The following is a 22,739-nucleotide window of genomic DNA, read 5'->3' as shown; positions in this document are numbered from 1 at the left end:
GTCACAGAACAACAGTGATATTGGGCAACGTTTATCAGAGAAACGCGTGTGGAAACGACGAACCTCGCCAGTCGCGGGTTGAAGGCCGGCCAAGTCGTCCACTACATTCTTTTATATCATTTATATACTCCGAGGTCTATGTTTATGTATTATAATTTACACGTGAATATTTAAATAATTTGCGATTGTACAAAGATTTGGCTTTGCGACGATTACCTAGGCTATCATCTCTTGCTGATTCTTGTGTCACATACTATATAGTCTGTGCTATAGTCGTGTCATAGATAATGATGCATGCCATTGTTTATTGAGGAAGCTGTAAAACAGTTAACACATCGACAATTGGCGGCGGGGATTTTATTTATTTATGAAATCCTCGAAACGGATGCACCGACAACATTTGAATATTGAAAATGCATTAGAAAAAAGTAAAAACCCATTGTCCCTCTCGCTCTACATGCAATTTCCTGCACGTGCGAGAGAGATGAGAACTGTAAATAATAGCTTAGTTTTATTCCCTCTTTTTGTTTACACTTAGATTTAAGATTTCATATTAGTAATTCCTATTGGAAAATGTTTATCTTGTGTCTCATTTTTATAATATTGCTGTCCCTTTCGCACGGGAATGTAGTGTGTTTCACACAATTGTTATTGCTGTCTCTTTCTTGCATAGTTGCACTCGAACTATTGTTGTCTCTTTTTTACATGGCTTTGTTTTACATATTTTATTGTTTATTTATCTTATAAGAATGTTTGTTTACCATTGTATTAGCTTATAAGAATCCCATTTGATGTCATATTATGTGTAAAATGTTATATTTCAATAAACGGACTGCATTCGTTCGACAACAACCGATAGAACCCCACGGGCTCTAACGGTACAAATTTCATATATAAACACGCACTTTCTCGGTGCACACACATTCACTTCCGACAAGCCAAGCAGATGCATGCGTAAGCCCTGCTCCACCACACTCCGCTCCAAGCAGTACCAAGTTCACTCCTGTGTTTCCTTCTCGTCTCCTGCACCTCCTTCTCCAGGAATCTTCCATCCGGCATCCTTCACCCTTCAAGATACAGTCCACTGCTCTGCCACCCGGCGACCACGGCCCCGCCGAGTTTGTCGTGTCGCCAACAACTGGTCCTTCAGAAGCCGGATCACTGCGTCAGCTCGTGAAGAAAGAAGCTCGCCCTGAAGATTGCAGCCAGCCCTGGAGAAGAGAGAAGCTCGCCCTGAAGACGGCAGCCCAGTCCCGGAGAAGAGAAGATTGAAGAGAGAAAACACAGGAGAAGAGACGAAGCCCCTGCAGCCAAGGCCAGCGTCTACCTTCTGAAGAAAGAAGAAAGAAACAAGTACGCGCGAGTGTTGGTGGTTGGCTTTGCTTACCTCCACCGATTACTTGGAAGCAATCCTCATTAACGTGCGTGGCCACCTAGCGGTGTTAAACGGCCCCTGCAGAGCGCACGGAAGCATTGTGGACGACCTGACGCCTCCACACACCTACCCAGGTGAACAGTCAGACCCCGCCGGCACGGTACGGTAACGCTCTGGGGCCACAAGTTGGCACGCAACGACGGGTGCGGACATTCCTCCCGCACTCTGATGCACCCGTGAGCGCCCGCGCCCTCTACCGGGAGGTTCCTACCTTCCTGTTCCCTGCATTCCTATTCCCGGTTCGGCATCACCGCGGTAGCAAGCTGACCGGGCTGTTAGTAGTAGGCTTGGTAGGTCGCGTTACGTAAAGACATTAAGTGAAGTGAAAGTGAAAAGTGTTAGTTTTAAGGTTAGGGCCCCTCGTGCGCAATGGAGAACGCGCGTGTGTTGCGCTCGGGCAAGTCCACGCCCTCGCGGGAAGAGACGCCATCGTCAGGGCAGACCACGACCCACGAGACCAACACATGGAGCAGAGGCACCGGCGTTGAAGACACGACGGAGAGCAGCACGCGTACCGACGCTAGGGCCAAACTAAATTCAGTACCCGCACAAATCGACAACGTAGTCGAAAATGTAGGAAGTGCGCCGGGCACTATAGTTAACGTCCCCGGGGACAGAGCAAGCAGCAAATTATCCGCGTTGCAGGCCGAATTAGAATATCACAACTCCGAACTAGCACGGGCTAGGGCGGCGTCCGCAGCTGCCATGAGTCGGCTGGAAATAGCTAGGATAGAGCTAGGAGAATCCACCGACGCGGACCAGCCACCCAGATCGAATAAAACCCGAGTTGAAGGCTGGATCTCGGAGCAATGTGTTAGGCCGTCAACAAGCGCTCAAAACCCGGTACGAGACCCGCGTCCGACCGAAAACATCGAACCGCGCGCCGGTAACACGTCACTTAGCGACATGACATTGCTAGCCAACGCGATAGTTCAAGCGGTCAATTCGAGTAGGTCGGAAGCGACGCCTAAATTCATTCATGAGTTGCCCCACTTCGACGGAACAATTACGGAGTGGATGGCGTTTAAATCCGTTTTTAATGACACCGCGGATATGTTCTCGGACATTCAAAATGTAGCTAGGTTAAGAAAATCATTAAGAGGCGCGGCCCGCGAAACAGTTAGAGCTTTGCTATACACAGTATCGGACCCGTACGAAATAATAGATACGCTAGAACGGCGATACGGCAGGCCAGAACTACTTATTCTCTCCGAAATCGAAAACATAAAACGTTTACCCCGTATGACGGAAGACGGGCGCAATGTTAGTAGTTTCGCGAGTAAAATATCAAACACGGTAGCGGCCATAAAGTCACTTAACCAGCCACAATATTTGTAATCTCCCGAGTTAGTGGGTCGAATAGTCGACAAGTTAAATATTATTTTAAAATATAAGTGGTACGAGTTCAAATCTGAACGACCCGGAGCACCGGAGCTCGAATTAATGGCTAGATTTTTAAATATTATGGCGGATCAGTGCGGCGCGATGTTCGCGTACGAAACAGCTAGGGAGGAAAGGAGAGGCAAGATGAAACCTCGCGCGGTAAACACGACTCGCACACGGACTCATAGATCGACGCGTTATGATAGCGATAGTTCCTGTGATAGATCAGATTGCGAAGTCACGTACGAGCCGCGTAATACCGTAGCAGCCGCGTTCAAACCCTCAGCTAAAAAGGCCGAACCATTCAGGCCGAAGCATCGCACGCCGCGCCCCGCGACAGAGGCGCCACGCTCCGCGACGGAAGCGCCGTCAAACTCGTCCAATAGAAATAATTGTCCCGTATGTTCAGGCTCCCATACGACTATTAATTGTGCAGATTTTATTAAACTTAGCGTATCGGAAAGATGGGACGCAGCTAAAAATAGTAAACTTTGCTTTAGATGTCTAAATAACTCGCACGGGCGAACTTTCAGATGTAAATATATTCCGTGCGGTATAAACGGTTGCGAAGCGTCTCATAATAAGCTATTACACGGCAGCGGCAGTGCAGCGCCGCCCGCAAGCGGCAATGTTAGCTCAATAAATCACGTTCGTGCGTCAAACACCTACCTCAAAGTAGTGCCGGTTGAGATAAGTGGCCCAGTGGGCACCACCGCTACATACGCCTTGCTGGACGAGGGCTCTACATTGACCCTAGTTGAGCGTACGGTAGCGGACAGTGTAGCACCCAGGGGTCGCAGCCAGCTACTTAAGTTGGAAGGGGTAGGCGGTAACCAAATTGACGACCCCGAATCGTGCAACATATCGCTAACAATCCGCGGCGCGTGTAGTCGAAATCTAGAAAAAATGAACGCAAGCACGATTAGTAATTTGAATCTTACGCCGCAGTCCGTAAGCAAGGACCTAGTTAGACAGTGCAGCCACCTAGCGGAATTAGAAGACGAACTGTGTTACGAGCAGGCTAAGCCTACGATACTTATCGGCCAGGATAACTGGCACTTAATTACGTCTCGACAATTACGTATCGGAAATAAGGGTCAGCCAGTGGCGTCGTTAACTAAATTAGGATGGGTCCTGCACGGGCAGGACGCAAGCTCGCGTAATTTAAATAATATTCAGTTCATAAGTCACGTAAGAACGTCGCAGTCCGAGGATCCCGCGTTAGAATTGATAAGGAATTATTTTAGCATAGAGTCGTTAGGTATAGAGCCGCGTAAACCTAAAGCGGATCCGGACGAGCGCGCGTTAACTGTTTTAAATAGAACTTGCAATAAAATGAACGATTGCGATCGGTATGAGTCAGGCTTATTGTGGAAAACCGACAATGAAGTAATGCCGGACAATAAGAAACAAGCCCTAAGCCGTCTGTACAATCTAGAGAACAAATTAGATAAAAACTTAAACTTAAAAATAGAGTATTCAAAACAAGTAAATAACTTGCTAAGTTCGGGTTACGCGGAACTAGTGAGCACCCCAGCCACATCACCTCGCACCTGGTACTTACCTCATTTTTCAGTGGTTCATCCCCAAAAAGGTAAGGTGCGACTGGTTTTTGACGCTGCGGCTAAATGTGGGGGAAAATGTTTGAATGATGCGCTACTAACCGGGCCCGACTTATTGCAGTCGCTTTTCGGCGTTTTAGTTAGGTTCCGCGAAGGAAAAATAGCAGTAGTAGCGGACATCAAAGAGATGTTCTTACAAATAAAAGTGATTGAGTCGGATCGCGACAGCCTTCGTTTTCTGTGGCGAGGCGACGATAGAAACATCCCCCCGCGAGAATACCGTATGACCTCGCTTATTTTTGGGGCGGCCTCATCGCCGTGCGTGGCCATTCATGTTAAAAATAAAAACGCGCAAAACTTTAGTTCAGAGTACCCGAAGGTAGCTAAAGCTGCGGAACGGAACTTTTATATGGACGATTACTTAGACTCATTCGACGACGCGGACGAAGCCAGGCAAGCGGTCAATGCCATGTATAGGATTAACTTAGGCGCTTCGTTCGAGTTACGCGGATGGGCGTCGAATGTGCCCGAAGTAATAAAAGACGTTTCCGATAAGCGAATTAGCGGCGCGACGACTTTAGGAAAAAGCGATACAGAGAGGACTTTAGGTCTCATTTGGAACCACGCTCGCGACACTCTAGGATTTAACGTGAACCTCAGAAACACGCCATCTAGTGTAATTTCAGGGGAAATTTTACCCACCAAGAGGCAAGTCACTAGCGCCGTCATGTCGGTTTTCGACCCGTTAGGATTAGTTTCGCCGGTAACTATGGTAGGTAAGTGCCTCATTCAGGAGATATGGCGTAGTGGCGTAGGTTGGGACGATCCTATAACTAAGGAACACCACATTACGTGGATGTCGTTTATTAATAATTTAAACTTGCTGAGGACTTTCGAAATAGAAAGATACGTACCTGCCCCGCCCTCTGGCGAGGGGGAGTTACACATATTTTGCGATGCTAGCGAAAAAGTTTATTCGGCCGCAGTTTATTTCGTTAGCATGAATAATAACACAAAGACGGCTAGATTAGTTACGGGAAAGGCGAAAGTAGCGCCGTTAAAACCAATTTCGATACCGCGATTAGAGTTGCAAGCCGCGGTTCTTGGTTCCCGCTTAGCAGAGTCAGTAAAACGGGAATCTGACTACAAAATTACAAAGTCGTATTACTGGTCGGATTCAAAAACGGTATTAGCTTGGATTAGATCCGATCCGCGTACTTTCAAGTCGTTTGTCGCGCACCGGTTAGCCGAGATCGAAAGTACAACGACCCCGGCCGACTGGCGATGGGTGCCGAGCGCCGACAACGTCGCGGACGACGCCACCAAGGGCATTCCGGTGAATTTTAGTTCGACACACAGATGGTTTACAGGACCTAGCTTTATTTTAGACGACCCCGCGACATGGCCGTGCGAAAAGCGGACCGCGGCTCCCTTACCCCCTTCAGGGGAGGAGAGAATAATTAAGCAGGTTCACGTCTGTGTAGACCATGTAAATAACGATTACTTGCCTAAAGTTGAAAGGTTTTCGAAGTATAAGCGCCTGGTACGCGCTGCTGCCACCGTCTTGCTCTCGGCTGAGGCATTTAAAGCCAAATTGCTCAAGAGAAAAGTAAATACGGAGATCTCTCCTGATCACATCAGACTAGCAGAATTACTGCTTATCAAGAGGAGTCAGAACATCTCGTTCGCGGACGATATAAAGACGATAGAGGCTGGGCAACGACCTCCGAAGAGGTCCCCCTTTCACAAACTTGCTGTGAAACTCGACCGCAGCGGGATATTATACCTCGATAGCAGAGTTAAGGAAGAATATAATCTGCCTGTCCTACATGCGAAGGAAGAATTTACCCGACTGTTAGTGCATCACACGCACGCAGTATTTAACCACGGCAATCACCAAACCGTGATGAACGAGCTCCGACAGCGCTACCACATAATTGGACTACGCAGCATCCTTCGCTATATATGCAACAAGTGTCAATGGTGTAGAACCTACAGGGGAACTCCCTCTAAAATTCCTCTAGGTGACTTACCTCCTGAAAGACTGGCCCACAATCAGCCGCCGTTCACAGCCTTGGCGGTTGACTATTTTGGCCCAATGCAAGTCACGATCGGGCGAAGACACGAGAAGCGGTGGGGCGCACTTTACACGTGCCTCACCACTCGGGCCGTGCATCTGGAGCTGGTGCCTTCCCTATCTGCATCCTCCATGATCATGAGCTTGCGCCGAATGATGTCCCGCCGTGGCACTCCAACGGTCATATATAGCGACAACGGAACCAACTTCGTGGGCGCCGAGAAAGAAGTGACGGAAGCTCTTCAACAAAATGACGACGCGATGAAGGTCTTCGCCTCCGGAAAACAGATAATTTGGAAAAGAATACCCCCTGGGGCCCCGAACATGGGCGGCGCCTGGGAGAGATTAGTGAGATCTGTGAAGGCGGCATTACGAGTCACCTTAACAGAAAAGACGCCCCCAGATGAAGTGTTGCATACGCTGTTGCTGGAAGCAGAACATGTCATAAATACGAGACCGTTAACACCAGTAAATCCTGATCTAAACGAGGAATCACTGACCCCAAATCACTTCCTAATTGGGAGGTCAAGCGGGATGATACCTTTCGGCTCGTATAAAGACTACACAGCAGACAGTCGCTCGTGGAAAGCTGCGCAAAAGTTGGCCGAAGCGTTCTGGGCTCGATGGGTAGCAGAGTACAAACCCCAATTGATGCCTCGGCTCGGCAACCCGCAGCACAGCAACCTCAACCCCGGAGACATCGTTATAATATGTGATAGAACGATGCCCCGTGGAATATGGCCTAGAGGTGAAATAATAAAGACTTTCCCAGGTCCAGACGGGCGGGTTAGAGTAGCAGAAGTCCGTACAGCCGCCGGACTAATTCGTCGCCCAGCCTCTCGTCTGATTCTCGTAAGCAGCCAGGAATAAAACGTTTCGGTGCTTGCGCACGAGGGGGAGACTGTAAATAATAGCTTAGTTTTATTCCCTCTTTTTGTTTACACTTAGATTTAAGATTTCATATTAGTAATTCCTATTGGAAAATGTTTATCTTGTGTCTCATTTTTATAATATTGCTGTCCCTTTCGCACGGGAATGTAGTGTGTTTCACACAATTGTTATTGCTGTCTCTTTCTTGCATAGTTGCACTCGAACTATTGTTGTCTCTTTTTTACATGGCTTTGTTTTACATATTTTATTGTTTATTTATCTTATAAGAATGTTTGTTTACCATTGTATTAGCTTATAAGAATCCCATTTGATGTCATATTATGTGTAAAATGTTATATTTCAATAAACGGACTGCATTCGTTCGACAACAACCGATAGAACCCCACGGGCTCTAACGGTACAAATTTCATATATAAACACGCACTTTCTCGGTGCACACACATTCACTTCCGACAAGCCAAGCAGATGCATGCGTAAGCCCTGCTCCACCACACTCCGCTCCAAGCAGTACCAAGTTCACTCCTGTGTTTCCTTCTCGTCTCCTGCACCTCCTTCTCCAGGAATCTTCCATCCGGCATCCTTCACCCTTCAAGATACAGTCCACTGCTCTGCCACCCGGCGACCACGGCCCCGCCGAGTTTGTCGTGTCGCCAACAAGAACAATCAAGGAAACGAACCAAAAAAAGCACAACCCTTCTAACCCTTTAATACATTCTATTGTTTACACGAAGCAAAAAGTAGTATGTTTATTTATCGGCAATAAAAAGAGACTAAACGCCGATCATAATAGAGTTTAGAATCGATCGCGGCCGTATCGTTATGTTAAACGAGGAAGGTGTCACTTTTTTATTTCCCGAAACAGGTAGGTGTCCGTAGGCATCGATTTAGTTTGGTATTATATTATTAAAATATGCGAATTAGGAGCAACGACCCGGCTCGCTCGGTGACCACCTTAGATAGAATATTGAAATCGCTTTTTTATTCCACCATGAAGATTTCATTGCCAGCGAGATGGGATCGAGAAAAAAAAAACTATTTTGAATTTCGAGCAGGCGACGCGTCCGTTACGAATCCTCTGTTATTTTGTTACCGGCTAGGGAGTAAAGTTGAGTATATTTAAAATAGTTTTTATCAATAATTAAAATTCAGTATCTGTGCATTGTTTTCCGCGGTGCATCCGTCCGTGTGTCGGTCACGTGCGAAGATTTTTTTAGCTCCGTCTGGCGTCTTAGTGAGGTTAGGTCAGTAACAAATACATTTTAAACACTCGCTGAGAATATTTACAGAAGAATGCGCCAATGACGTAACATCGGAACTCGGAACTCAACTATTACAAATAAGATAATAATAAAGTGTGTTAAAAAGCAGATTTTTGCTTAGTTTTGTTGTGTTGTGTGCGTTAACTAGTGCTATTCCTGAATTTTTTGACAGCAGTTTATATATTGACTAGCGCCTTTGCCAACAACACTACTTATATACCTTATGAGTATCTTTCTAACTTTGCTACTGATTAGATAAACTTCTGTCAAAAACTCTCAGCTGGTCTGAGAGTTTTAGCTTAGCTGGTGAAACGTCAGAATCTGTCATCAAATGTTATCCAGTTCAGTGGTTCAGTAGATAAATGATCGCCATTCCCATGGCGGAAGCAGCTGCCCTACCTGACTCGGAAGTGAAAGGCCTGGGATACAGGCCAGGTGAAATGGGATACTGCACTGATTATGGGTTAAATGTTTTAGAACAAAGCATAACAACCTCCTTTTTTGGACGACGGGGAAGGTTAATAGGAGCTATCAGTTAAGTTTATCGCAATCGGTTTAGGTACCATCAAAGAAATTCATAGCTAGTTGACGGACCTACGTCCTACCTAATTATGTCAATTAACTGTATCTGTCGGCTGGGTTTGACATAACGCGACCAAATTACGGAGGTCCGCCATCTGCCATATGAATCAAATTCTCTGATAGTACATAGCGCAAAGAAGTTTAACATCCAGTATTTAAAATACCTGTGGCTTTTAGTAATATTTTAGTGTTTTCATCACAGTCCGTGCACGTGTTTTTCTTTTAACATAAATTTTAATCGACAAGTAATCAGTCAAATTCCCATAACGTTATCACTTATCAGTTTGCATAAAACTCCCCAAAAGTAGTCATTAGTATTAATAGCTATAGATTTCCGTAATTACTGAGATATCCGGCACTAAACTACTGTTGGTGAGGTCTGAGGTCGAATAGGACACTCTGCCTTCCTGTTTATTTACATTTCTTTAATAAAATAACAAAAAAATAACAACTTTAGGTGCGTCTAGACTAGCGTGAATGTGAACGGTCTCGGAATGGATGACTTGGTGTACCGTGACATATTGATAAAAACTATGTAGTTTTAGAATGATTATAAACACTGTTAAGTAGGCAAGTTTTTTTAAACAAATTGATTTTTAAGTAAAGGTAACTTATTATTGATTTCTGATCGATTTCCTCTCTTAATATCGCTGATGTCGACTTTATATGAATCATCAAAACTATTGCAAACGCGACACAATGAAAAAGAGCGCAGCAATTCGATATTAATTAAAACAAACGAGTGCTGATGCCGTAGTCGGAAGCGGCGCGGGCGTCGAACCCGCTACCGCGAAATGCACAGTCAGCGCTGTTTACAATCACGTACAACATCTGTACCTTTGAACCGTATTACCGAAGAATAAGGTCGGAAAGTGCTAAGCTGTACATACTTGGTTAGTATTTAATATTTTATTAGACTACCTAATATGTATTATGTGACATCGACCGTGTATATGACCTCTTTAAGTCCTAAAGGTAACCTTTTACATTCATCGTTCAAAATTCAGCGCACTAATAATTAACAGATGTGAATTGTAATATCTATATATTATAGATATACACATCTGTTTTATGTTCTTATAAGAGCCATAAAATATTATTATAATATTGGTGTACAGTGTCTACATACAAACCATATACGGGTGGGTTTTTTTTACCTAAATTACCATTATTATACATCGTTTTTACAAGGGCGCCATAAACCGAATCAGTTTATCTGGGTACTAGGTATCACACAAAACATACCGTTTGCTTTTTAACTAATGAAGACACAATATTATACTAAGACCATTTAAAGCTAAGTTATGTTGATGATGAAACCAAGAAATGATAATTTCTTTGACAAAATATATTAATTAACTTTTAAAATTACATTGAACTCATTAGTAAACTTCCTTAAGAAATGCGAGAACCATTACACGATGTGGGAGGAATTTGGACGTTTTCCTCGTGAGTCGTGTACCGCGCGCATTAGGATACCGGTTCCCCGCAAACCTGTATATAATGATACATTATGTTTTTGTTTACACTAAATATTATAAACTTGATTATTTTATTGAATTATCCAGAAATAATGGCTAGGAAATATACTTGGAATATAGATAAGACGCATTTTTGAAGCGAATTATGTGCTTTTGGAAAGGTAATTTTTTTTTTCAATTTTTTTATTATTTTTCAATTGCAATAGAAAATATTTTTTTGGTAAAGACAGGACAAGAAACTAACATTACAATTCGTCAATCTATATATATATATATAAAACTCAAAGGTGACTGACTGACTGATTGACATAGTGATCTATCAATGCACAGCCCAAACCACTGGACGGATCGGGCTGAAATTTGGCATGCAGGTAGATGTTATGACGTAGGCATCCGCTAAGAAAGGATTTTGATAAGTCCAACCCCAAGGTGTTCAAATAAGAGATGAAAGTTTGTATATAATAATACTTCTTAACGCGAGCGAAGCCGTGGGCAAAAGCTCGTTTTCTATAAAGTTAATAAAATATATAAAAACTTGTCATACAACTTGTCAGATACTTATTTTTTTAATGATACTTATGAATTATGATATTTGTTGTATAAGGCGCAGATCTTATTATAAACCATACAATAGTCCAAATTAAATTACATTAAATAATTAATAAACTTTTGTAACTAGCCTCATGGTTTAATCCATAGGCAGTAATTTTGCTAAGTTCATCACGTTTCCAGTTCGGATTAAACTTAACGACATTATAATATAGTGATAAACGCCAGATAACCGCGCCGGCCACCTAATTACGGGTAATTAACTTTTAAACTACATTAAGGTTTTTTACTTTTATTCTCTCAAAATTAGTATTATTCTTTATATTAGTTTTGTTGTTAACGTTTTAATCATAGTTTGTATATTACAGATATCAATGCTACAGTTAGTTAAATCATTTGCTATTTCTATTCGGGTAATATAATATAAACAGTTTTTACTCTCGGTTCGGTAGACATAGAATAACCGAGTTTTTTGACAGGAGTTTATCTATTCATTAGCGCCTTCTTTGGCTGACGTTAAACGCTAATGAAAAGATTAGTTCCTATAAAAAAACTTTGAATAAAGTATGTGATGTTTAATATTTTGTTTTTTATTTTCATTATAGTATACTTGTAGGTACATGTGTTCTCCGCAGTCCGTGTGCAGTGGTTGCTGCGTAAGCGGATACTTGCGACACGGTTGCGAATTTCGCGTGCTGGTTATAAAAATATTTGGTAACCGAGTGTTGGCAACCCGGGTTACGCGACTTCCTCAACCTGAGGTTACTGGCTGGTTGACTTGGTTCTAGAATAAACTGCCATGCCGGTTCCATGCCAGTTTGTATACAAAATTATGTATTTAATAGTACTATTTATATTGTGTAATATATAGTAATAGATAGTAACTATTTTGGGATCATGGAAGTCATGTTATTACATTAGAAACTGATAAATTGAAATTATCTCATGAAAAATAGCATTGCCATACATTTCATAGTCACTGTGTGAGTTTCGTTATATGGATGTTCTTTAGGTAAAAAATAATAAACTGTAGAACTTTGAATTGATCATTCTCGGAAAATAAATTAACTTCACGTAGATCCCACAAACCGATCCGGGATAGACGTCGTAAACACTTTATAGACTATTTCAGACGCTCATAAATTTTCCAGATTGAGGAAAAAGTGAAGCAAACAATAGTTCGAGCGGAATTCGGACCGACACATGGCCATAATTGCCGAGTAAACATCTGAGTTATCCGGCGAACGATCATCCATATAGTACTGTTATAGATCCTTAGGAATTTAGTTACTTTGTAATAATACCCTGAGATACTTATATATTTTTAATAGCAAAACATACAGCATGCTGCGAGTGCCTCATAAAGCTGGGTAAAAGTAGTCTCGTAGCACGTCGTAGAGGGGCTACGACGGCGCACGGCGCTACAGCCTACAGCACCGCTGTCTAATATCTGTTTATCTGGCGAAACGCGCTAACCGCTACCAACAAGAAGCGGCGGCGTGATACAATACATCCACGAAAATTGCTAAAAAATACACCACACGAGGCGGCTCCGCTAACTCGTTATTCACACGGCGGCGCATCCTCCTAGCGACGAGGCGCGAGTGACATAACGTAAATTGAGGCCCGGCCGGCGACTTACTGAATCGCTTGAGGATGGTCTTCTTGTAGGGCTTGGCGTCGGGATCGGCGGGGTCAGCCAGGTCGGCGGCGTCGGCGGGGCTCAGCCGGCCGGCGCTGTCGTCCGACTCGGTGCCGGAGTCGCGCGCCTTGAGGAAGTCGCGCGACCGGCGCAGGAACTCCTCGGCGCGCCGGTAGTCGGTGGGGTCCGCGAACGGGTGGCGGGCGAAGTCTCTGACACTGATCTCCCGGCGCGCGTGCACGGTCAAGTCCAGCGGAGCGTCCGGCTCCGGCTCCGGGTAGGCCTTCCGGGCGGCCAGCGTGCGCGGCTCGTCCGCGCTGGCGGCGCGCCGCTCCGGCGCCGGCGAGCGCCGCGGCTCCGGCCCGGCACTCGCCGGGCGGCCTTCCACTGCCATCATGTTCGGATTTACACAGACACCATAATCACAGGCGGGCTCAGTTATGTCATGCGTGTTGTTCGAGCGCGCGTCCGCCGGCGGTCGCGTCTCGGTGCGGACTGATGTCCCAGTTTCGCGGCGAGTTCCACTGACTCGGTGAGCCGGCGTCGGCCGCGCTCGGCGCCGCTCGGCCACTTTCGTTTTCGTCCGCGCGCGGCGGTGTGCGTGTCGCACACTAGCGCGAGCCCTGCGCCTGTGTGCGGGAGCTTTTTCCACTTTCGTTGTCGAGCTTTCCTCGATTTCCCGAGTCGAGACCGGCTCGCGGTTCTCTATTAAATAAGTGGCGCGACTTCGGCGGGAGCGTGTTTAAATTTTTTTTTTAATTTTTAGCACGAAAATATTCGTTGTTTTTGTGTTACGTTTTCCTCGGCGTGGCCCACTTACGAAAATGAGTCACGGATCGTTTCCGGAGCTGACACGGATTCGACCGGACGCATATCTCCACTTATGCAACAGCGTATCTAGATAACGCTATAATCGTCTTTAATCACTCGATATAGTCGGTCGGGCCGCAGGTTACGACATCGAAAAAAGGTCGGCGCAGTTCCGAGATTCGCGCGACACAAAAAGACGAACCGCCGAAGCAACGAGAAGTGTACCATTTGCGTAATAGTAACGTAAACAATTGGTATTTTTTTATCTAGCGCTCGGGGCATTGACCGAGTTTAGGTGCGCGTGCGGCGACCACGTGACGCGGCCGGCGACGGCTGGCCCCGGGCGCGGCGCGCGGCGCTCGGCGGCGGGGGTCAGGCCGCGCTGGTCGGCGCGCGCTCTAATGTAGAGCCAATGTCACTGGTAGATAATGGCGCTCCGACTGTATATTTTTGGCGTGACGTGTTTTTTCTAACGAAATCCGTAAACAAGGAAATACGGTCGCCTCGGTTGTGTACAACCTTCCCGCCGACTCTAGGTTGTGCTGGTGGTCAATACTGTGGTTGTACTTTTTGTCCGAACACGTACTTGCCGTACCTTCGACGTTGGTTATTTTAACAGAAAGTTCTGTTTTACTGTTTCGTTTATGATTAATCACTTTTCCTTAAGGATGTGACTCGTACTATTTGCAGTTTGTATTTACAAGTTATTTTTTCCATTTTAATTATAAAATATATGCCAAATATATGCCCACTTAAAGCTAAATAATTATTATCGCTTCGAGTGCACCGTCAATTTGTTTAGCATTCAAAACTCACAATTAAGTTAACAATATCAAGTAGAAACGTTGTAAATGTTTAATTAATTTAAATAATTTGTTAAAATTATTATAATCGGGTGGTAGGCACGATAGTAACATTGTATCTAAGATGGTATCTGGGGTCACGAGCTATCGCCGGACATCGAACCCGCACTTACGTAAAGTCTATAATATCAGTCTTTTCAAAATAATCATAATATCATCCTTATACGCTCAGTAGATCTTGTAAATGTAGAGAATCACAGAAATATCTTTAATAAGAACCACGTGTAGCAAATGTCTTACTTCTACTTTTTAATTATATTTTTAATCTCTAATTTATATAATTCTCGTGTCACGGCGTTAATTGGCAAACTCTTCCTGAACGGCTGGATACATTTTTGTGGGGTTTTAAGTGCATTAGCATGCTAAAGCAGAAGTAGACCGACCATGTCTGCACAATAGACGATGAAGCAGACAAGTTGAGAAGAGATTACGTGTAGGTGGTGGGACGTAATGCATCTTAATAAAAGAAGATCGGCAGAAGTTTACGTATCTTCCGACAGTCACGATACAGGTCATAGGAGTTCGATAGCAGATATTAAAATTTCGTACACAAAATCTTACACAGACAGCTGTTGCACACCAAATATCTGCTTTCAAACGCCTGTTGCTATCTGTCGCATGATACGTAATGGTCCGGCTGGATGGTTAGCGCGTGTCGAAGGCCTACACTTAGCTTATCGTCCTAAGATGATGATGATGATGTTCCAATTCCGCGGTAAGCCCGGCGTATCACACCAGCCCTCGCATAACATGTGTACTGTAATTGTTCCTACGGCTTCGCTATCACCTGAACTGGCTCACACAGTTTGTGTTGAATAACGCAGATTGATCGACATGTGTATTTGATTGAGATATTATCTTAAATCAGCCTGTTGGCTGTATGTTGTCAAATTCAACAAATCTATATATTGGCTCATGATGGACCAATACAAACGTGTAGAGACTAGAGAGGCATATTTGTCTTCAATTGCGTATAATCACAGTCGATTATAGCTATAGAAAGCTTAACAATCATGGTGGCATGGTTATCCGATATGGCTCATTGTGGCTACTGCTTAGTGCTTACTGTTAAATACAGCATCAGCATTACAGCTTAATATGATGCTTCAGAAAGTCTTAAGCTTCGAACTTATTCTTTTCCACTGATATACTAGAACTTCAAGATACAGGATAAAGGAAATAAAAATGGAGAAAAGAGAGAAATGTTGAAAAATACAGCTGGAGCCAAGCGCATAATGAAAACAAAACCGCGAGCTCGCTTAGATCATCAATCCGCCTTCCTGTGGCGCCAATTTATCCACGAGAGAGCGAGACGACAGTATAAACTTAGTTTAGGTAAGACAGAGATAGAGCTATTGCAAAAAAAAAGATAGATTACGTTCGGATACTCGCACTGAGTCAACAGTTTTTTTTTAATTTGCATACTTTGAAGTTAGCATTTGTAAAATGCGTAATTTTGAGTAATTGGTAATAAGTGGGAAATGATTCTAAGAATACATTTCTAAGTATTATTGTTATTTTCTATACTTACTTAGATATTTATACTTAGCCAGGAAAACTAAATTTATAATATTAGTATCTACTAATCGCTATCTCAATATTTAAACAAAAACAGGAACTTTGACATAGACAGATAATACTATGACTATTGTTTTCTTATTAGATCCGGCCGCGTACAATTTGCTTAGTTTTTTCTGAAACATGGATACAACCAAAACTTTTGAAATATATAGTCCAGGAAAATACCTATGTATTATCTTATCTTATTTATAATTATACAGGGTGTAACAAAAATAAGTGATAATACTTTAGGGTGTGTACGTGTTCCTTGTAGAGAGTTCACTGTAAAAGTAGCAGCGCTGAAAGACCAAATTTTTTTTCACTTTTGTATGGGGAAACTCGTGACGCTCGGGCCATTGCCCATACAAAAGTGAAAAAAAAATATCGTCTTTCCTAGCTGCTGCTTTCACAGTGAACTCTCTACAAGGAACACGTACAGACCCTAAAGTATTATCACTTATTTTTGTTACACACTGTATAAAATTCTGGTGTCACAATGTTAGTTACCGCGTACTCCTCCGAAACGGTTTTAGTGATTTTTACCAAATTTTATATGCATATTCAGTAGGTCTGAGTCGATACTCAGACCTACTGAATATGCATATCAATATAAAAAGTAGCCAGTAGCCGATGCTACTGGCTACTTTTTATATTGATAAATGCATTTGTTGAATAAATAATAGTAAATTATTACAACTCGAGACTGACGGCAACCATTGTTTGTGCAACGGTATAGCGATGGACGTTGCCATGGTGCCATACGTATTTAGTCACTTCAGTAAAATAATATGGGCGAAATACTTTATATGGCAAAACAACGTTTGCCGGGACAGCTATTGTGTAATATAATTTTATCGTAAGTTTATCATACATTAGAGTAACTTAGCAGTAATTTTTAATGAAAATAACAAACACTTAAACAAATATTAAGTGTTTAATCACACGCTGCAGATATAGTGTAAAGATGTGCATTAAAGTACGAATTACGATGCACTTCATTATACATATGTTTTTTTGTTTAATCGTGGATGATCCACAAGCAGCAGTTATACAGTCATTATAGTTACCGTGTGTGAAGCCCTTTACGCGTAAGAGACAAATGCTACTTAAAGTAATCAAGTGTGCGTTATTTTAGCCATAAGCTAGTCTTCTGTATTAAACTGTGGTTTAGCCCTGACTAAAGTTAAAATGGCGTTTCACGACAAAACAAAACATTGCACTTTTATATATATGATTGTCGTTAATCTGTGTGGCGCAATCGTTGCGGTCAAATATGGACAACGATGAAGGCCGATTGTTCAACACTTTTTAATTATTATAAAAATAACGTTTACGACAAACATCTACTTTGAGTAATTCTGTAAATAACAACATAAGCTTTAGATTTTGATGACCTTTACATGTCTAATAAGTTATAATATGGCCATATTATGTAAGATTCGAAGACTAATACAGCTTTTAACCAACTTTAAGAATTTTAGAAATGCTAAGTTTAAAAGCTCCTAGTTTTAATTAACAATTTTAATATTCCTTTAACCTTGAAACCAGCAATTCCACCTAAGCCCCATCATAGAACAGGTCTGTTAATTCTGGAAGTACTCTACACTTATACATTATACACCTACACCTACACAAGTACTATAAGTACATGTAGTCCAGGATACCGGAATGGCAAACCCGTTCCCCGTAGATGGGTCAGCGAGCTCATTCCCAGGAATTATTGCTATAACCATGTTTGTGTTCTGTGTTGTTTCTAGTTTGGATTTTTTTTGAGCAGAAAATCTAGAACCGTTGCCAGTTTCTTAACAAGTTTATTGTGAGAAAAGTGGAATGGGACTTTTTGGATAAAAACTACCTAAAGTTAATTTACAGAATTAAAAAATCTTTACTAAAAAACAAAAATCCATCTAAATCCATTTAGCGACTCAAATGTGAACAGGTAACATACATAAATACAGTCTTACATACTATACAGTATACACACTAAATTTCGAGTAACGCTAGAACTTAGAAGCGTACAATAACTATCCTTCCAAGACTGACCATACCAAATAACATCAAAATGTTTCAGATTAAACGTCAAAAATATCACAGACAGACAGACAAATAAATACACGAAATTAGTACAAACATTTATTATTAGGGCACGACAATACGATAAGATGCGGATTGTAATGAACTAGATAAACAAATATAGCGCGGTTATGAAACGCGCGTAGTAGCGGCGCGGCGGGGGGCGGGGCGGGGCGGGGCGGGCGGCGCGCGGGGGGCGGGGGGAGGCTTCCTCGCGAGTGCAGTCGATGCACGCACCCAAGGTCGCACGCACACCAGCGCGAGACATAGAGTAGTAGTTGCCAGAAGGTTAGGTTAGAATATGAGATGATTCAAATGTTGGTGGATTTCTAATGTCTTATTAGGATTCTTATTAGAATGTTTCTCTGTAAGTACGTTTGGTGGCAATTGTATAGAAACAAAAAATCTATCGTATATAGCGGCAGTGAATGTTGGTTTTACCGTTACAAATGAAACTGGAAGAAAATAATGAACATTGAAAATAATCAACATATTTTCAATTGTGTTAGTAACGCTAAAACTCGAAAACGCCTGAACGGATTGGACTAACTTTAGTCTTTAAATATTCGTAGAAATCCAGGAAAGGTTTTAAAGTGACACGAAGTTCACCGGGACAGCTAGTAATTTATTTTATCATTGTTATCATGCAAGCTTATTATTCTGCAATCACTGAATCTGTTTGTATCAACAAACAATACAAAATGCACTTGAAATTTCGAAGGTAACGCGGCCTACGCTCTGTTGTCTCTTTTAATTAAGGTTTCCTAGACGGTAGGTTTAGTCTAAACTAGGCTGTATTCTCTACGTAATGCACTCTCTTAGATTGAGATCGAGAAGAGTGTACACACGTTAAACTTATCTTCTGCATGTGTGTACGCTGTTGGGTGCGCGGGCGCAGGGCTGCGGGCGGCGATTAGCACAGGAAGACTGGTCGTGTCGTGTACAGTGCGCGCGTTTTTTAGCGTATAAATAGCAGAGCCATCCGGTCAACTTGGCGCCAAGTTGGAATAGGTTATGGTCGATATGTATATGTACAAATAAATGCGCAGTGTGTTTGTTACCTCTTCACGCTGATTTTAAACTGATATTGATGACAAATGTCTTTCCCGTATGTGTTTTAATAGAATAGTTTTTTTCTTATAAATAGGATGCAATGCAGAGCTTAAGCCCGGCCGCACATTGTCCGAATTCTGATCAGAAACATTTGAATTCCGCCGGATCGCCACCCCGCACACTATCCGAAATATCCTTCCGGTGAGTTCGAGCTCACTCGGCTCACTACAAAATGTAAGAGACAGCGCGGACGTTCAACTGTTTCTGATCAGAAATGTCGTACAATGTGCGGCCGGGCTAAAACGGAGAAGACAGCGTGATATTCAGAAACTAGATGTCTAGACGACGATATGTTGCCCATTTTGTTGCCTCAAAATTCGTTTATCACATAGGAACCCGTTTGGTTACGATAAAAACTATCCAATATAAAGGATATTGGATAGTTTTTATCGTCTTAGGTCTAAAAGAATCTCCCTACCAGAATGTAATTAAAATATGTTCACCAAAATATAGATGTGGAGACTCTAAACTCATTTCATCCCCAGTGTGAGAAAATATTATAGAAATTTTGCGTTTTTATTTGCATTTAAGACATAACGACTAGCATGGGCATGTAATATGCTGGATACTACTAGGAGATCAAGAGATAACGGACAGGTGTACACAGGCTGTAAATATTGACTGGATTAAAATAATTATTGTGGTTAAGTTGACCTATGTATACCAATAATAAAGAGGTGTAGTTTGTGAGTTTCTAATGTACTAGAGATCTATGAATCTAGTATCTACTGAAGCGAATAGAAAACCACGTCATATGATATTTTAAAATTTTATAGATTTTAAATTTAAAAAAAAATGATTTATGAAAACCACCGGGGAGTTTTTCATTTTAACAAAGCAAAGTTTCCATGTCAGGAATACCATTTGATTTGGACGAAACGTGGGTTTTTTAATGAAATGAAATTAAATGAAATGAAAAATATTTATTTCTAAGTAGGTTAACAAAGTTAACACTTATAGAACGTCGTGTCCACATGAGGCCTACCAATTAATACATACCGTTAATAAAACGTTTTCTACTAATTTCCTATAAACTCATAAAAATACGCATCTTACATTACAACAGTGTTCCACATAGTCTGTTGCGACACCATTATCAGTGACAAACACTACACGGTGTTTGCTCAGCGCATTGTCCTTACCGCTGGACACTCGAGTGCTGGCAACACCAACATCATCATCATCACGAAGCTATATCAAGTGCGAGAGCTGTAATAATCTTTAGTCGACTTTCTTTCAGCACACAATCTAAGCTGAAATTAATTAAACATTTCATCAAATATAATTACATCTTTTAGACTATGAAGGATAACATTAACACATTGACAAGAAAACATGTTATAGAGGGATAGAATTCAAAAGTCGAGAGCTTAACGTCTGAACTACAATATCATAAGTTTCGCTCAAAGGACCTGCATAATATGACTGTAAGGAAACGTGAAATAAAAACATGATTATTAAGCGACTTTAGCTGTTGCTATGTAGAACCTGTTATATGACATAAAAACTAGGGTTTATATAACCCATTTACTAAATACTAACAGCCTAATTCCACTGTATATTTAGTGTCGGCTGCGTCTAATGTGGAACATAAAGGCTTTCATATGATGGTAAAACATTATGTTGGGATTGCGTCGGCATTCATTTGTTTTATTGTAACTTTATTGTTTCATCCTTGAGACAGACTTCAGAACAAAAGGAATGTCCTAGGGCGTGTTCTTAGGTTTTGATGTAAAATTGAGTTGTTTATAGGCTAAATCCTTGTCTATACAAGACCTATTTACTTTCAGCCTTAGATATTAGAAATTTCTATAATTATATTGTAGTAAGTATCTATGTAAAATTATTATTTGCATGTCTCGTATACTCATATTTTTACTGTTAATAAAATGTCAAAATAATAGCATAGAGATTTTTAAGAAATGAAATGGACGAAAATGGTTTCTATTGTAATTCTACTACAAGAATAAATTAAGATCAGACGAGGTTGACTAGTACTCTAAGAACCCTGTTTTAGCTACTTATCAAACGCTGAAGCAAGAACAAGAATACAGTACAGTAATATACCTTAGTATTCTTGCAATATTTCTACATTATTATTTATTATAAATATTTTGCTAATGTAATATTTTATTTGGCTATAACAGATATAGCCAAATAGTGCAAGAATAGTGGGTTTTATTACTTTGAAACATGAATTTCCACCAAGAACAGTGGAATCAATATCTCACAAGAATAAGACACATCCGTAGCGCATTCCGTGCGCGTTAGAAACTGTAATTATTGTGACGTCGGCGCACGCGCACAAAAACACCAGCCGGGAGTTTTCTCCAAGAATATATAGATAGTGAAAACTGTAAACAAACACGTTAGCTCCCGTACCGTGCGCAGAGAAGTGGGTTAGTTCTTTTTATTAAAATAGCGCACTTTATCGAGTTCAGCAAAAAGAAAGGCGCGAGTTTTATGAAACAAAACTACAGCAAAGAAGTCGCTTTTTCACAACCTGGCTTGCCCTGGCCAGCGTTGGCGTTAGAACGAGACAGGTGGAAAACCTTGGGGTAGGTCTTTGTCCAGTAGTGACAGTAAAGGCTTTGAAAAACAATGTACGTTTTTAAGAAATAGGAAAAAATATTTTTTTTAGAAATGACAGCTTCCGAACACTACATCCAGACTAGCATGACGTAACTATGAACAGACACTATATGGGGATGGAATACTCGGATATAGTAGAGACATGTACACATCTACCATACGACTCTACGACTAATATCATAAATGTGAAAGTGTCTGTTAGTTTGTCTGTCTGACTGTTACCTCTTTACGCTGTTTACCCTGAACTAGACTAGTTTTATCTGGACTCTTATTAATAAAAATGGTCTTTAGTCAATATACGACCACTAGATCATCTCTGGTCGGTACTAATATGTTTTCGAAATGGATCATAATCCACCAAGCGTCTTACAAGAAATACCTAAACAGATGTTACTCGTAGACCAGGCTGTCTTGTTTTTGTTCACAAAAGTAAATTCCTATGGCCTGAGTTCGGGGAAGCTTATAGCTAACTATTCCAAACATTTAACATCTGATTAATCATTCTTCGTATTATTCTGTTGCTAAGTAAAAGCTTTAACAAAAGTTTCGAGGTAATAAAACTTATTTTTCGATATTCTTAGAACTGTTGTAGGGTATTTAGAACGCGATGTTTATCAAGTATAAAAAATAATAAAATATTACGTATTTATGTTTCTTTAGAACACTTTAGTATAAGATTGGTCTTAGCCGTGAGAGATTCTAGAATCTAAAGTCACAGTAAGTATAGTCAGTAGTATGCCTGCTTCTGCTGATGCGTTTTCACTTTTTTAATGAAAAACCACCTATTTTTACAACACACCGAGTACTGAATATTGTTTGTACAGGTATATCTGATATTTACCATCACATTTCTTGCCGTAGGACTGC

General features: G+C 41.7%; 1 protein-coding gene across 3 annotated transcripts in view; it reads right to left on the bottom strand.

The window, feature by feature from the left end:
* LOC121729830 (ecdysone-induced protein 74EF) overlaps window positions 1-22,739 on the bottom strand; it is a 196,616-nt gene that overhangs the window by 60,236 nt on the left and 113,641 nt on the right. The window contains exon 1 of one of the 3 annotated variants that reach the window (XM_042118467.1): window positions 12,862-13,343. The exons of the other annotated variants lie outside the window; for them this stretch is intronic. Within the exon in view, the coding sequence (XP_041974401.1) occupies window positions 12,862-13,258 (397 nt within the window). The 5' untranslated portion in view covers window positions 13,259-13,343. Of the gene's footprint in view, window positions 1-12,861; window positions 13,344-22,739 lie in introns of those variants that run through there. 3 annotated transcript variants of the gene reach the window in all.

Source organism: Aricia agestis, chromosome 8, assembly GCF_905147365.1.
Source record: "Aricia agestis chromosome 8, ilAriAges1.1, whole genome shotgun sequence".
Taxonomy (NCBI): Eukaryota; Metazoa; Arthropoda; class Insecta; order Lepidoptera; family Lycaenidae; genus Aricia; species Aricia agestis.
This window is presented reverse-complemented; position numbering and strand designations above follow the sequence as displayed.